General features: G+C 38.4%; 1 protein-coding gene across 6 annotated transcripts in view; it reads right to left on the minus strand.

Annotated features, from left to right (window-relative positions):
* The window catches only part of SPIRE1 (spire type actin nucleation factor 1), a 132,551-nt gene that overhangs the window by 19,967 nt on the left and 95,857 nt on the right, over positions 1–16,727 (minus strand). For 4 of the 6 annotated variants that reach the window (XM_062633014.1, XM_062633016.1, XM_062633013.1 and 1 more), the window contains exons 7-10: positions 13,097–13,183; positions 12,596–12,725; positions 9,009–9,050; positions 1,829–1,992 (exon numbers count right to left, since the gene is read on the minus strand). In XM_062633014.1, the coding sequence (XP_062488998.1) occupies positions 1,829–1,992; positions 9,009–9,050; positions 12,596–12,725; positions 13,097–13,183 (423 nt within the window). The remainder of the gene's footprint in view (positions 1–1,828; positions 1,993–9,008; positions 9,051–12,595; positions 12,726–13,096; positions 13,184–16,727) is intronic. The other 2 variants (XM_062633015.1, XM_062633018.1) reach the window with 1 other exon arrangement.

The following is a 16,727-nucleotide window of genomic DNA, read 5'->3' on the forward strand; positions in this document are numbered from 1 at the left end:
GTCTGCATCATAGCTCATTCAGAGGTCTGCAGCTAAGCAGTGCAGGTATTTGCAGCCTGTAATTTAGGGCATAACATAGTCATAGTTCAACTCCCAGTGAGTAAGTCTAAATAGGTGAAGCCAAATTCAAATTGCAGGCAAAGAGGTGGCAGAGTCATTTATAGGCAATCAGGACAACACATATGCTTTTCTGTGTGTTACATACAAAATGAAAGTCAGGGAAGAAGACATTCTGACAGAGTGATCTTCACTTTCTTCAAACATTCTATGTCCCGCCCCCTTCATCAGCGTGGAAAATTTCAACCAAACACCCTTCAGCTTTCTTATTTTCACTACTTAAGCACTGTTCCTGAGCCCCAACCAGTATTCTGCTGAGCACCTTAATCATCTTAATTGCTTCACCAGCTAATTCTGCTGACTCAAACCAGTACAGCATCTATTCTCTGTGACAGCTCAATGTGGCCAATTTATTTTCACTGTATCTTTTGCTGTGTTCCAGAACTTATTCTGTAAGACTTTGCTTGCCTACACAGTATTCCCCAATCAATAGTTGCAGTCAGACATCTTATTTTTCCCTTAGACAAGAATCACTTCACGTTTCCCTTTACAGAATTTTATTTTACTGGCTTCTGCTCATTTTTCTGTGTGAAATATCATGCTGCATTAGCTTCAGGATGCACAGGGCTGGGAAGCTGTAAATTCAAGATTCAGTTCTCATTGACAGGTCTTAATATTCCTGCCTCCTGCCCAGCTTCTTTCACATTAGCAAAACCTCATATAGCCTCTATTGTAATTTTAAAGACTGCTGAGAGATTTCAAAATGGAAATCTCTTCTGCTTTCAGAATAGATGCACCAAATTATGCACCCACACAAGTCACCCACAGGATAATCCCCGAATACAAAGACAGCCAACTTTCACAGATCAAGAAAGTATGCAAAGAGACAAATTTCTCCCCGCATATATATTTTGCCAGCCTCCTATGTTTCAGCTTAGAGGCCTTTGTAAGCACCCTGTCAGGAAACCCCTCCTTTCCCATTTACTAGAGAGAACGGCAGTCAGGGAAGACTGCCTCCCCCAGGCTAAAATCAGCCTCCATGTATAAACCCTGCCTGCACGTGCTTTTCAGACAGCTTAACTTTCAGAAAGGTCCAAACTCAATTAATATTACTACTATTGGTCCAGTAGATAAAGCTCATTCTTGAGGATGTAATGTCGGTACTTCTTGAGGATCATATATTGCAGCTTTTAAGCTAGAGGGCTTTTTATGCATTTTAAAAATCTTTAACTCTCCATTTGAGATGGGATGGAGTCAAAGTTGTTCCTCCACATAAGTGGTATTTGCATGCCTTTATCTGTGAAACATTTATTGGATGTTACTTCATAAGCCTTTATATCAAAACTAACACACTGACATTTGCACCAAACTGCGACCCCTCTGGCACAGAGGATGCTCTTTATTTAACATCTGGTACAGTGAGGCTGGCCTCACATCCGAGTTCATTAGTGACAGCTCCTGCCAGAAGGGTACAACACATTTTCCTGCATTCCCAAAGGCCTAACTGCTACATATACACTGTGGACAGATACTTATATTAGAAAAATAAATAAATTCTGGTTTAAGGACAAAATTAGCATTCAAGCTTTCAAAAGAATATTCCCATTTTTGAGGTCTGATCTAATATTTTTTTAAATTCTGTGGGTCAACAAAGCAGTCATGGAAAATTCAGATGATAATCTGCAAACTCACTTCTCAGCTGATCAGTTCAGCAAATTAAAGACTAAGACTCAATTCTGACAAATTGAGAAGGATGCTGATTTTTTTTTACCTCTGAATCTGAGCTGTCAAGTTCAGCCAACGTTGGAGCCTTAAGGAGTCTCTTGCGTTGCACTGTCGCTTGTGTGGCCCCATTTTGTTTTTCTTGTGGTGCTAGGCCACCGTTCACTATAGAGGCATCCATCAATTTTCTCCCAGCCTCTGGTGTAGATACATCTATCAAAAGAAACAGAACAATTGGTGTTTGGACCTGATTTTTATTTTACCTTCACAAACCTTACTGCCCAGGCAATACACACAAAGGAGAAAAGAATTATTGTGATAGTTATATGTGTGCAGTCATTTTACTTTAGCAATACATTGCTCAGAGAGCTACAAGCAATGGCTTGTGCTACAGAAGCAAGATGAAAGAATGAAAGCAGTGGAAAAAGCAGCAGTGCACAATACTAAAAACTAACCTCAGACCAACACCAATCCACTTACAAAAATAATCCTGTGTTAAATCTGGAAATATTCTTTCTTCTAGTTTGTAATTAGCTACATAACAAGTATCAGAAGATATGTATGTGGATAAGTGGGTTTCCAGTGAATCTGAAGACAACGCCATACAGAGATTAGAAGGTTTAGCATGGAGTAAACCTAGTTTTTCCTGTAAGGACAAAACTACACTTTATTCTGCAGTACACAGAAGGGAATGAAAATGAGCTAAATAACTAGTGTTCATCAAAACATGCACAGTCCTTAGGCTTGGTGGTCATTTGTATTAAAAATATGTCTGTGATGTCAGATCTTCATGTAATAGCAGAAAGATGAGGCTCCAGCTCTATTTTAATCTACGTGAGTTTTACAAGGATGTAACCCCACTGAGTAAATTACTGAGGATTTCTACCAGTGTGCAACGAAGATGCATCTTGGATAACATAAACACTGGGTCTGCTATGCTTTGCCTAGCTTAGCTTAGACATTAAGATAATGACCTAAGCTTTGATATATTAGGAGAGCTTAGAGTTTGGTCTGATAAATCAGTTTTATCCCTATAAAAGTACAAAGTACAGTATTCCAATCTGAAGAAAATTGTGTTGGAGGGAGAAGGAAGAGAAGCTTTTAATGTTCCATTTGCATGTATGCCTAAGCATCTAGTCTTTCTACAGGTGTGTTTTTCTATCTATGTAATTATAGGACTCTTTCCCCAGTCCTGTAATAACAAAGTACCTCGAGGTATTATAAAATTAGGGTAATGACAGGTTATTATTCCCATTTTTATACATGGTGAAAAGAGGCACAGAAGGTCAAACGACTCGTACCTCAGGTTACCAGGAGGACTATGACAGAGAAATGATATCACCCAGATATTCCCAGTACCAGCAATGTAAGTACTCACACTTCACTTGGAGTTACTTATATAGTTGTCCTGGTATAAACAGACTTGGTCACTGCTGCTGTAACGCAGTTTGCATTGATAAAAGCTGTTCTTGCACTAGGAAAATTAAAACAACATAGTCTAGACATAGCCTCAGTTGCAGCAGTAGGTCTGTTTTACAACACTCTCACCAGAGCAGCTATTGAAAAGGAATAAGATGAGGAATGGGTTAAATAAATATATATTTTAAAGGATTAATTAGATTATTGTTAAATGCTGGAAACTGAGCTAGAAAGGACAGAGCATGTATTATAGCTCCTCTGTAAATCATACCTTCAACTGGGAGTATAAGAAAAGGTGATTATTTGGACTATTAAAGTCATGGTGACATTCCAAGCCTATGAATCTGTGTACTACAGTGTTATTACTGCCTTCAGGTCCTCCCTACAAAGAGTTGCATTCAAAGACTTAAGACTCTCTAACCCTTAGTTCCTATCTTCAAAGGCTTTGCTAATGGGTGTCCTGTCTAGCACTATGGCTTATAGGTCATGGGTTTTTTTTCCCCCTCTTAGATTTCTGCGAGTAGAACATGAGCGTCCTCCACATCAAATGCATTCCTGCTTTAGTAGCCACTCAACACAATCCCAGAAAGCAATAGCAGAGAAACAAAACCCAAACTGCCTCACTTCCCTGCTGCCAATACCACTTCTTGAGACCTCATAATTAGCTGGTATGCACTTGATTGAAGAAGCTCAGGGTTGCCCAAATGAGCAAGAGAAAAACCTTTGATTTGTCTTTTGATTGCCCAGGCTGGCTCTTGAACAGGCTGTCCAATGAAGCAGCCCCAGCACCACCAACACAACAGACACAGGTGGTGTCCCTTCTCAAACTTCCTGGGTGGCGGCTCTCCTGCCTGATGGTATGGAGGGTGAAGAATGGCCTGTAAGTACTGTTGGACTCAGTAGTAGAATAAATGATGGGAAGGCCAACAGTACTGCCCTCCTTCGAAAAAAATAAAACACATGATAGGTCTGGGAAGAGGAAAGAGGAGGGAACATCCACCAAACATCCCCTAGCACTGTGGGAGGTGATGGAATGGATATCCAGGGCACATCATAAATTCTTTTCTGTTGGGGTGTTTTTGTTATTGTTGTTGCCTTGATTTCTAAAAACTAAGGCCCACTTTCTTTGGGCTCCAGAAACTGAAATCTCTGATCCATTTTGGAGGTAATTTATGTAGCCAATCACTATCTAAAAAGCCTAAACCAGCTGTATTTTAAATTCATACATATATGAGTTGTTCATACATATTCTTGAGTTGTCCATATGTTGGTTTATAAGTCTTGAAATACCAGATAAGTTTTAGGTGAATTAAGAAGACAATCTAATGTAATATTTGTTTTGAAGGGCTCTTCAGTGGGAAATGTCATTTATTTTATGTATTATTAAGAAAAAAATAAACAACAAAAAAAATGAAGTTTTTGCAAATTGCAAGCATTAAAGAATAAATTAAAAAAAAAGTAAAATTGAAAAATCTACAAAATCCATTTTGTCAATAGTGCTTAAGTTCCTTTTATCATTCCTGCACTTACAGTACTGGATATATATGAATAAATAGGTTATCCTAATTTAAGGAAATGATCATTAACTTTTACAGTTTCAGCAAACAGATTTCAACAACTTGTTCCAAAATTAAAATCAGAGTTTGTTAGCAGATACAGACCAAAAAATTATTACTTTATTTAAGCTTTTTATTTATTTATTTATTTATTTATTATTTATTATTATTTAAGCTAATTTATTTATTTTATTAAGTGATGTACTCAGGCAACAGAAACATTACCGATGGCAAATAATCTTCCATCATCATAAACAAGATAAAATTAAACAGGATAAACAAATCAGAATCAACCAATAGACTAATGCTTATCAAAATGAATATGACAGAAGAAAGTCTTTGAAACAAAAACCTAAATTTATTTTCTCAAATGGATAATAGTTCACAATCTCTACTTTCCTAAAACATCTAAATGTTTTGAAGTTGATTCAAATCATATTAAAAAAAGGCTTGTGTGAGTAACAGCCTGGGGTTAAGGCTTTATTAGAGAGTTAGACACACTGGGAGAGTTTCATTTCTCCCTGTTTTCAGGCAGCAAGCACAATGAGCAGTACCTGCAAATTGGATGAATGTGTTTGGTTTCTTTTTTGTTTCTTCTAAACTATCATTACAACAGGCAAATGAAAGAAGAGAAGGTCTTGATTTGATTACTTGATCTTTGTGCTGGCCTTCCCTGACTAGTATTAAGAAGGGGGCTGGGGTGGGAAGCACAAAAAAATCCCACCCTAGGATAATACGAAATGTGCCTTTATTTACATGTAAGATGATGTCTCTCATGAAACAAGGAATTAAACAGACCACAGATTACACACAAACTGCAGCAGTCATGTAACCATATGCTGTTGGCCTCCTAACCACCTCTCCTGAGCAAATAATGACAACAGAATCCTGAATTTTGTTCTACATGGCAAATGAACTCCTTAACCTCATCATTTTTACACTGAGTTTAAAAGAATGCAAAAATGGATTTTCAGAATTATTACAGACTTACTTCTTGCTTGTCATCATGATCATAATATACTGGGAAAGATTACATAATGAAAATGTAATAGAGATGTGCTGTTCCTTTCAATGGACTTAGATGACAAAGTTTAACCCAAGAACTAATAAATCAGTAATACAAAATGCCAGTCTTCTGCTGGTGTTTGCATTACATTCATTATTGTGTTATCTACATTAAAAGATTGCCAGGAGCTGGGAGAGTTCCTTCCTCCTTCCTCACAGTGGTCTGAGGCACAGATCATGTAAAGCCAAGTGATACCCATCACCTCACAAGACTGGGAACAAAAGAAATAATGGGATTCAATGTTTCAGTTTCCTTTTTCTTCTTTCCCTGCAGCCCCCCCCCCCAATGTGCAAAACTCTTTCTGAAGTAACAACTTCAAAGCAGCCATGAGTACAGCTCTGAGGTAAGAAATGGAGTGTTAAGAGTGGGAATGACTGATCTTTTGAGTTGCATTCAACACAGTGCATTGAAATTAAGCTGCTTTAAAACTATTTTTCTATTAGAAGTGGGCAATGATTGCCCAGCCCCTGTTCAATTTCTGAGTACCTCTCAGACTACTCTCATTACAGGTGGCTACCGCTTGCTCCTTCTATTCTACTAGTAGGAAACAGCAGTGTAAAAGGGGGTCCCAAGTACCCCTCCTCTCCTGTTCAGGATAACAGCAGGCATCTGCATGGAGCCGGACAGTGTGACATACCAACTATACCTGCTCGGTCAGTGCCAGCAAAAGTCTTCTCAGGATTGTTCTGTCATCCCAGTCAAGGAAATTAGCATAACATCAGCCTGCACCTATCCTTTAGCACTTAGTAGGAAACACTTCTGCTTTTCAACAGGTTTTGCAGTTTTTCAGTTCAGCAATTCCATCAAGCAGAGAGCAATGAAAGATGTGAAAAAGCATGAATGTGGAAACACTGATGAAAGCACAATATAGCTTCCCAGCCTCCAGAATAAAGAAAAAAGTAAAAGCACACAAAGCAACAACATTCAAAGCTACTGCTTATCTGCTTACTATCAACATCCCAACCCATCTAATTCATTTGTACAGCTCATCTGGTGTCTCAGATCTAACTGGAATGTTTTAATCACCCTGAATTTACTTCTAAAGACAACTTATCAGATCACTCAGTCACGCCATATGATGCTATTTGCTGAGAACCCCATGACCTGAAAAACCAAAACCAATCACAGTTGGAAGATGGATAAAGAAAACAGGAAGAGTTCTTCAATGGTCAGTCAAAAAGAACAAATCCAAGTACAGTACAGATTGCTATGAAGCTACTTTTTAATAAGAAAAACATAATGGTAATGACTGGATATGGATAATGGATTTATGGATGATGGAGGGATCTTTTAACAAAATACTGTTTGGATTTAAACAAATGAAATAAAAGGTAAAAGAAGAAGCAGACAGACATGTTAAAGGACAGATCTGAACACTTCCTTCTTATTGTTCACTGGCACATTTCATTTTATAGTCTTAAGGCTGAAGGAACTTTGGGCATATCCTAAAGTAGCACTACTTTTTGAAAACCAAAGTTTGCTGTTTATACAATTAACTGAACCCCTGGGGACCTTTCAGCTCCCAGTGGAGTAAAACATGATACCAGGTGCATACAGAATTTGAATCCCACTACAGCTGTAGTAGCTGCACAATATGCCCTGAGTGTAAAATTTCACAAAAGGGATGGAGCTGGATTAACAGCTTGCCACCGCCTCTGACGGGGAGAGCCTGTTTCTTCCTCCCATCCACCCGTACTCATCACCTACTCTGAGCCAGCTCTCTGATCATCGGATCACATAGTAAGCAGGTTTAAATCACTAAAAGAGCAGAAAAAAAATGAAAGTATCTGTTCCTGGGTTACATGAGTTTAAGCAGGTCATGCTGTGAATAAATGGGCAGGACTTGCACAGAGAAAGAGTGGGAATCCCATGCTCTGAGGGGAACCTGGGGAAGAGAGGGATCCACAGGAGCCCCTCCTCAGCTCTTGACAGTTGCAAGCTGTTTATTTGGCTCAGCCAGAACATGGAGCCACGTTCACAGGTAAGTCACTTGTGAACTTTGCTCCCATATTACAAAACTATTGTAAATTTTATATTACAGTAATAAAAAAAAACCAACTTCTATATGGAATTTCTAGTCCATAATATATGAGTATTTCAGTCATATTATGCCTTTCTATGGGGAAAATAAACACATGAGGTTAAAGGGTGAATGGAGAAACAGAGGATGAACACTCTGCAGAAGATGCAGATGAGATGTTTCTGCCTACAACTGGAAGGAAGGGGGGACAGTACGGCTGCTGCTGCTTCTTCACAAAATGAGAGCATGGATTTATTTGGAGACAGTTTTTTGGGAGGTCACCTAGGGGAAATGAGGTGAGAGCTAGCATAAGAGCTGTCCTCAGTGGACAAACCTTTGAGGCTAATGTAGACTATTTCCAGCCTCAACGATGGAGTCTCTGAGCCTGAGCATCCTGGAAAGTTAGTGTGCAATGAGGGAAGAATGGATTTACTTCTGGCTAATAGGCACAAACTCTCTCTGATGTTGCTGCCTCTGAAGTAGAACATGTCCATACAGTTACTGCACATCCTAACTAATGGCCCACCAGGAGGAAACTTAAAATTTGGTTTTAGACAGTTGATGAAGTATCAGCTATGGAATCCTCTGTATCAGCTATTACCAGCAAACCTTAGCAACTTATTTTGCTAACCAGTAAAGAAGGAAAGTTTAGCTTCTTTTGAGTGAACGTCTGATTTCACAACTCAAAAAGCATTTACTGTAAAGACACTCAGCAGAACTGACAGTTCCTTTCTAGATTACTATTCATAGCTGCATTTCATTAAATCTAGAAAGGTAGAAGAGTTCAAAACTGGTTTTGGATCCCTGTGAGAAATTAAGTACTGCAGAAGATGGTGTAGTGAAAAAGTGAGTAAAGACACAAAGTCAGATCAGACTCGAAGGTGACACTGTTTGGAATAGCTCTGGGCCACCTTATTTTGATTATTTATTTAAACAGAATTCCAGCACTCTATTTCAGGTGAAATACAGATGTTTCCTATACTGAAGCATCCTATTGTGGCAACGGATAGATAGATAGTAAGATAAGTAATTTATCTTAATTTTTATTTTCACTGACCATATCTTGGAAGAATCCCTTCAAGTTTCTTTCTTAAATGGGAATTCAACAAACAGATGGAACAAATTTCACAACTAGCACAATAACCACATCAGGTGTTGCACCTTTTACCTGACAAGTCAAAACTGTAAGACATGCTAAGTGGCCGCACTGCTGTAAAAAAAAAGAAACGAAAACAACAAAAAGAAAATAATTCAGCTATTAGAAAAGCAGAAGGGCAGTGAAACCAAGAGATTAACTCCATTTGAGACATTTTGGATTCTGTTGCCTAAATCCAAAATGTGTCACACTATTGCTTTACTGAAGCAAAGCGCAAAGTCTGAAAACTACAGCAGCATAAATGGGACTTGCAAACAGAGTGATTATAATTAGTTGTAGAATGAGATTTTTCTAATTCAAGGCAAGTATCAATTCAAGGCAAGTACCTTAAAAATCAATTTTTTTTTCAATTAAAATGCCATGAAAGAGAGAGAGGGGGGAGGGTAAAGTGAAAGAGAGGGAAGAAAGAGCAAAAACAAAAGCACAAAGCCACACTTCACACAAGTTTCAGTGACCTGAAAAAAAGATATTTCTAATTTTTTTAAGCATAATCTCCAATGATTATAATTAAACTAATAAAGAGAGACACTCAAGCTAAGCTTGAAAGTACTTGAGCAGTACTTTCCTTGAAAAGAACGGAAATACAGGCCAAACACTGTGTGATCTGTGCTGATTCTTGTTCTTTTTAAAAAATCTTATGTGGACTTAACCTTTAAAATGTATTCACAATATTATCCCCTTCTTTGTGGTCCTCTGAGTTTTTTATTTCTAGATAAGAAAGTGGTCATGTGGATCTTTGTTTCTGGAAAGGCCTATGTATATTTCCTGTTAAACGGTGTAATTCAGGGAGCAGATACTCAAAATATTTCTCAACTGAAAACAAAATTTCAGTGCACTAAGACAAATAAGCAGGCCGTGCCCAGTGACAATAATGCATCAAAACCCACATCAGCTTATCTGTCTTAACTGACAGGTGATAAACATGCAAGTTGGCATGAAAGGGGCTCTCAGCCACATATACCACTGCATTAAAAGGTGTTTAAAAAAAAGTCTGTGCTGGGAGTTTTGTTCATGAGAACAAATCTATGTAATGACTGCAGTAGGTGGATCACCTGGAGTAAAATTTGGGAGTCAGGGTATTTTTCCTGTAGCTCATTAAGTAGACAACATCAGCCACAGGCAACAGTTACAGAAACAGTACCGAAATCCCTGTTCAAACCCAGCAAAAAGGCAAAAACATTTTAAAGCGTAAGGGTGTTTATCACCTAATGCCGAGTCCTAACTGAAGGTTGATAAACACATACATGAAACAAAGTTTTCTCCAAGCTCCATTAGCTCAACTTGCTTGAGTCACAAATTCAAGCCTTAAGGACATGTACCTCAAGGCTGTGTTTGTCTCGATAGCTTACTCTGATGATTTTACAAGGTTGTATGAAAGCTCACTCCAATTTCTCTGCTCAGACCGCTCCCTCTGTCAGAACATTACTGTCTCCAAAGAAGTTTTAGGCTCAGAGCGGCCAGCCACAGGGTGGCTTTTCTCAGTGCCAGGTCAGGGTAAAGATCTTACCTGTATGCATGCATGTGCTGTGCAGAGCAGAGCAGAAGAACAAAGCCTGTTGCTGCTAGGAAACACATGCCATAGGTCCACCCATATCACAGAGGAAGAACTGCATGAGTACAGGCCCCCTCACCCCAAAAGTCAAGTGTAGCTGCACTCTTGCCTGCACCCTGCACTCTGCCCTCCCTATAACTCTGGGACATGTGCAATGTACCGTATGCTCCCAAATATTTCATTCTAATGCTCTTTTGGTTTTCTTCTTTTTAAGGGCAACAAATATTTCTGTCCAGAAGGTGCAAGTGTCCTACATGGTGTTTCTAGTTAGATTTATAATCCTTAAACCTCATTACCTTACATATTGTAACTCTAAACTGCATTCAGTGATCATCTAAATTATATGGCAGATCTATTGGTACCATACTGAATGTCACTAGCATTACTCTATTCATACTTCTGCACAAACGTATTTTATTCTAAGAGGAACTTTGGACATAACAATCACTTCCATGTGAGAAAAAACAAACCCTCAAGTTTCAACATAAGAAAAATTATCTTCAAGGCCTTTGCTCTTTTTTCTTCTTCATGCCAGCAGCAAATAAACACTTGGGAAATAAAACTTGCATGCATGCATCCCCTTTTACACCTTCATATGGCATTTAATCCAAACAATTCACTGGACGTAAGGAGAATTACCACTGTTGCAAAATCAAAGAATTTAATTAACAAAAAAATTAAGAATTGGTGAAGACAGTTATCCCTTACTGGGGGCCATGCCCTGAAATCAGCCCAGGAAGTCCTAACCTGTAATACTCAAAAATTTAACATTGGTTTTAGAAACTGTCTACTAAAAGGGTTGGATCTTATTTATATCATTCAGACATTGTAAAAATCTACTAGATTAAATTTGCTGCCCCTGAGAGGACATGATAATTCCCAGAAGAGAACATTCAAAATACTCGAACTGAATGTTTCAAAGAAAATTAAGGAATTGTTCCTCATTTTTACAAGCTTCCTACATTTGGAAAAATGTCTAGACCTATTAGAAACATTGATACAGCAAGCATAAACTGAGTACAAACAGAAACAATATACAAAACATCGTGCTTTTAAAAACGCACCCAAGCATTCACCAAACTCTATTTAGTGCTTCAAAAAACAATGCAACAAAGCAAGACTGATGAAATTGTTTTTCTGCAGAGACAATGGGTTGTCACAAACCACTTGAATCTGGACCAGTGCCTTCAAGCACATGTGGCAAGCACAAATATTTTGCAAAAAGCAGCACCAGGGAATATATGTGAATTATTTCATGCTTTTCAGACAAAAACTTCCACTTCTGCTCTTCAAAAATCCAGCTAACTCACTTTTTCTGATACAGATAAAGACTGTCCTCTAAGAAATCTAAGTCACAAAGTAAGACTGCATTTGTCATGCTTTTGTCATCAGAACTATTGAACTAATGCAAATTGGTAATCCCTGGAAAACATAGTATTTGTATAATCTCACAGTGGGTTCTTGAATATACATTACAGAAATGAAATGCTTTGCAGCACAAGTCTGAATTATTCTCCCACTGAAAAGATATGTTCCATAAATTAGAAAATGAAGCAAAGATTTGGATTCAGAATAAAAGCAATAGATTCAGCAAACAAAATAAAAGCAGATTTTGAATTAAAATAAGGAAATTGATGATACTAACAACAGGAAACAAAGAAAATAGGATTAATTAAAAACAGACATGAAACATGCAGATATGTAAGGAACATTACACAAGGGAGAAGCAATACCCATTCCATTCTGAGCAAATATAGCACTAACTGTCGTGTGCAACAAGCAATACAATGCCATTAAATTTGTTTAATATGTACATTAAAAACTTGAAGGGAATCAAGCTGAACCATGCAGTATCTTATTTTTAAATATAGCTTAGCATGAAAATTGCATAGCCCTAGCAAAGCCTGTAGGTCCTTTCTTTCTTTCTCTGAAGGGATGAGAACAAGTTTATATTCTGTGACACCTGCACAGACATCACTAATATTGCTGTTTCTTATGTGGGAAGTTTTCTGTGGATGCTGCAGGTAAAAACCAGCAGTGTGCTTACCCAGCCTGCTACGCCTTATCTCATCAGGTGAGACTGGACGCAACTTCCTCTCTGCCTTGATTTCCTCCAGTATCCTTTCATGAAGGCTGCGTGGCCGCGGTGGGGTTGGTTTCAGTTTTCTTGCTGAGGCCTCAGGATATAAAGATAATTATATTTACATAAAACAGTGCTTCCTTGAAAATAGATGTCACACTTCTTTGGAAAAAAAAAAAAGTGGAATGTTGTGATACTATTTTACACACTCAGTTGTAAAACTCACATAAATTTTTCCCCAATTCATCATTATTTCCCAGAAATAAAGGGCTGGTAACAACAGCTATTAATTGGTAGGTGCAAGATATTACACACTGTTCTTTTAAGAGAACATGTTCTATATACAGAAGACAGTAGTATTTTTGAAAGCCCTTGTCAGAAAACGTAATATTTGACATACTCCCTGGACACAAACATGCTTTAAAAAGCCATGGTTTTGTTAGGAATGAAGTTCACAGGATTACATACAGGATTTAATGGAGGTCGCGATCGGATGAAATCCAGGATTATTTCATGAGCGCTCTTTTTTAATCGAGGTGGAATGTCACCGTTGACCTGGAAAGGAAAAAGTGAAATATGTATTTCCATATTTTGCATTCATATTCATGCAGATGATAAGATCAATTGAAAACTCACAACAACCCTGTCAGAGCTTGCAGTGTTCTGACACCTGCACCAGACATAAAACCCCAGCAGTCCTAAGCATAGCAACAATCCATATGCAAAGCACAAGCAAGCTAAAACATACCTAACAGCTTTTCAGCTTTGCAGACAGCTGCAGAATAACCACAACTGCCGCAGCTTTAATCAGCAATACTTAGGATTTTGAAATATGAAATCAAATGTTAAGGCTGCAGTCGTGTCTATGGCAGAATGCAGATGAAGACTGTATCTTGCTGAGAGGAAAAGTTGCCAAAACCATTTTTAAGAACAACTATCTGAACTGTTAAACAGTCTCTAACACTCTGGGTTCAGCCTCTGTGAAAACAAGGATGCACCTTAAGGCGCCAGTATTCTTGATCTCCTTACCATGTCCCAAGCAACAAAGCCAGATCTCACACAATCGCTAATAACTTGCTTGTAGCAATGGATAAAAAACATGTTCCCCTTGGTTTTGTGACTTTACCACCTGTCTCTGCAGCTACGGCCATGAAGAGGTGCTTTTGTGTAAATCCCCCGGAAGGAGAGGGAAGCTATTTCATAGCTACCTCGACACCTGCACTTCAAAGATTACTCAAGTATAAAACTAAATTTGTTAATATGTTCACAAAATAAACCACTAGGATGCCACAGCAGGCCACTGGAAGCATAGGAGGCACTTTTCCTCACTGTAGATCATATATTTCTGTAGAAGAGGGGCTGGGGGAGTTTTGTTTTCTTATTCTGTTGGTTTTCTCCAAAGAGAAAGACATTTCTTTCTCTTATACCTCCTTTAGCCATAAGGCATCACAGGACAAAGTCAGCAATTTACTATATGTGCAGGACATAAAAGAATGCAGTGGAATTTTTTCTATCATATGAAGAATTTATAAATTGTAAGCTGGGAGTAACTGCATGGATTTCCTCAAAAAAAAAAAAATCCATCTGTTATGCTCAATTTTCATACAGCAAAGTGCCCAAGCACACTTTCAGGGATGAGACAGCATCCTATGCCATACATCCTTCTAGTACCTTCTATTACCACACAGCAGCTGGCTATCAGCCCTGTCTTCCAATTTGACAGGAATTCCCATGACACTGTATTTCTTAGACCAGGTCTCTCCTAATTTCAGCACCTTTTTATATATATATGTTTTCTTCTGAAAAAGAAATTAACCATTTGGCTCATTTTTCTTTGGGAGACTATCCATACAAGCTCTGTAGCCAGCAAATATATGTAAAGACACAACTTTGGTTTGTCAAATGACATGCACTTTTGGTAACCAGAAGGAATGCTGCAGTCAGAAAAATGCTCATAAGGTCACCTGAATATGATTCGTAACTGAACTTCACTAATGCCATGCAGCTTCCATGTAAACTCTGCTCACTTCAGACATGCTCTGTTTCCTTGCTGAAAAATTACTCCCTTCCCCGTTAAGGAAGCGGATGTGGAGTCCTGCGTGGGGGGACTCTGGTTTCCCAGGAACTCTTTCTGGAGGATCCTAACCTACACATGCTCCAAATTCTATTTGTTCCCACCCCCACAGCTTCCTTAGAGTGAATTCCGCGTAGCTTGGAAGAGATTATCAAGCTGCTAAACTCTGCAACATGCATCACCTTCCTAAAATAGTGCAGAGAAATTAAAATTGAAAAGGTTTATACTGAATGTTGATTTGACATTTTATGATGAGGAGAATATTATTTTAAGTGGTGTGATTGATTTCTTCCGTTTAAAGACTGAGCAATATTTTGAAACCAGCATGCTTTGCAGGATTGCTAATGAAATGAGAAGTCTCTCTTCCCCAAGTCACTGTTCATCAGATGTCAAAGTTGATAGCTGAAGTTGAGAGTTATTACCAGCAGCCATTTTGTAAACTGATAATCTGCATTCCAGCCTTGGGGAAATAACCCTCTGCATGACAACTGGAAATAAATAATACATGGCTCTGAGCCCTTCACCTCAGGGCACTCTATGTCCTGACTTCATGCCACCAGGGTATAATTGGTATCAGTATGCCCCATTTGATAGGAACCAGAGAAACAGAAGATTTTCTTAGGTGATTTTCCAAAGGATACATGGGGAGCTCGTGGCAAAGCAAGTGGATGTTTCACAGCCAGAAGTCAAGAGCAGGAGCACCAGTGGCAGAACCTGGTGCTCCAGTGTAAGAAGAACCTTCTTCCACTCAGCACCCAAACAAGATACTGATATGAAAGACACAAGGGGAAGCTTTTATCCTCTGTATTCACATTAGTTCTATTTATTTACTCAAACTAACTCTCCTTGTAATGAGCGATTTCACAGGCATCTTTTATTTTAATTGAAATTAACGGCTCTTGATTAAATTCTAAATCAGAAATATACTGCACAGATGCCGCCATGATACATGCAGGGGAAAAAACAACCAACTTTTTTTTTTTTGGTCACATTCCAGATTGACACCAACCGCAAAGCAGTATTTAAATAAATACCTCAAAACACTGTAAATGCATTAAAGCTGGCAGTGTGGGGGTGCATAACCAATGATTATAAAATGATTAATAACGATTATTATAAAAATCAGTCAGAAATTTAGAGACCTAAACAGCCATTTAAACATGGTACATCATTTTCAGAACAGCTTATGGTAAAGTTCTGTTGTGAAATAAAGTATTACAAGGAGATATATATTTGCCACCTTTCATTACGCAGACAGTATAGTGCTCTTGTTAACAAAATCATTACGCAGCGCGTATATGACACCACAGAGCAAGCTCAAATAGCAATGTCCAAGCATGAAGTGCTGTGGTACTTCATAAGCCACTGTATTCACACAGCTGCTCTTGCACATCTACTGTATGTACAAGTTTATGATCCCACCTGATAACCATAGTACTTACACAGTCGCTCCTTTGAATACCCCTAAAGCATGATTAGGAACTGTAAAGCTCACTGCTCTACTGAGGATGACTCCTGAACTTCTACAGAAACATATGACAAAGGCAGAAAATGAAAAAGGAGAGTTCTCTGCTTAAGGCAGCTGAATACCACTCAGTAAAACTAAGTTAGACCTGTGCATAAGAGAATGACAGGGTCTATAATGTCCAGCTGGACAAACTGGTCAAAGTCTTTTCCTCACATTCTCTACGTCCAGCTTGAAGCATCTCAGATCTCACTTATGAAAATACTGTCCATGCACAGCTGTTATTGTATTTCATATAGGTACTGTAAGATGCCAAATACTGTAAATAAATGACTTTTGGTTAAAAATGCCCAGACATCCACGCCAGTGGGCTCTCAGATTAGACAATCAAATTACTGGATAGTTTTGATAATAGCATCAACCTGTACGCCCAAATTCTCCTTTTGCAGCATGGCCAAGCTAATACCACTGCACCACAGGCATTTGTGAAGAGCTCAAACATGAAGATGAGCACTGTTACCTATGAAGAATTTAACTGTTATGCAGCATAATGCTGAGTT

Source organism: Pezoporus occidentalis, unplaced genomic scaffold, assembly GCF_034315485.1.
Source record: "Pezoporus occidentalis ecotype Australia unplaced genomic scaffold, CSIRO_AGI_Poc_V1 ctg4, whole genome shotgun sequence".
In the NCBI taxonomy this organism is placed as follows: domain Eukaryota; kingdom Metazoa; phylum Chordata; class Aves; order Psittaciformes; family Psittacidae; genus Pezoporus; species Pezoporus occidentalis.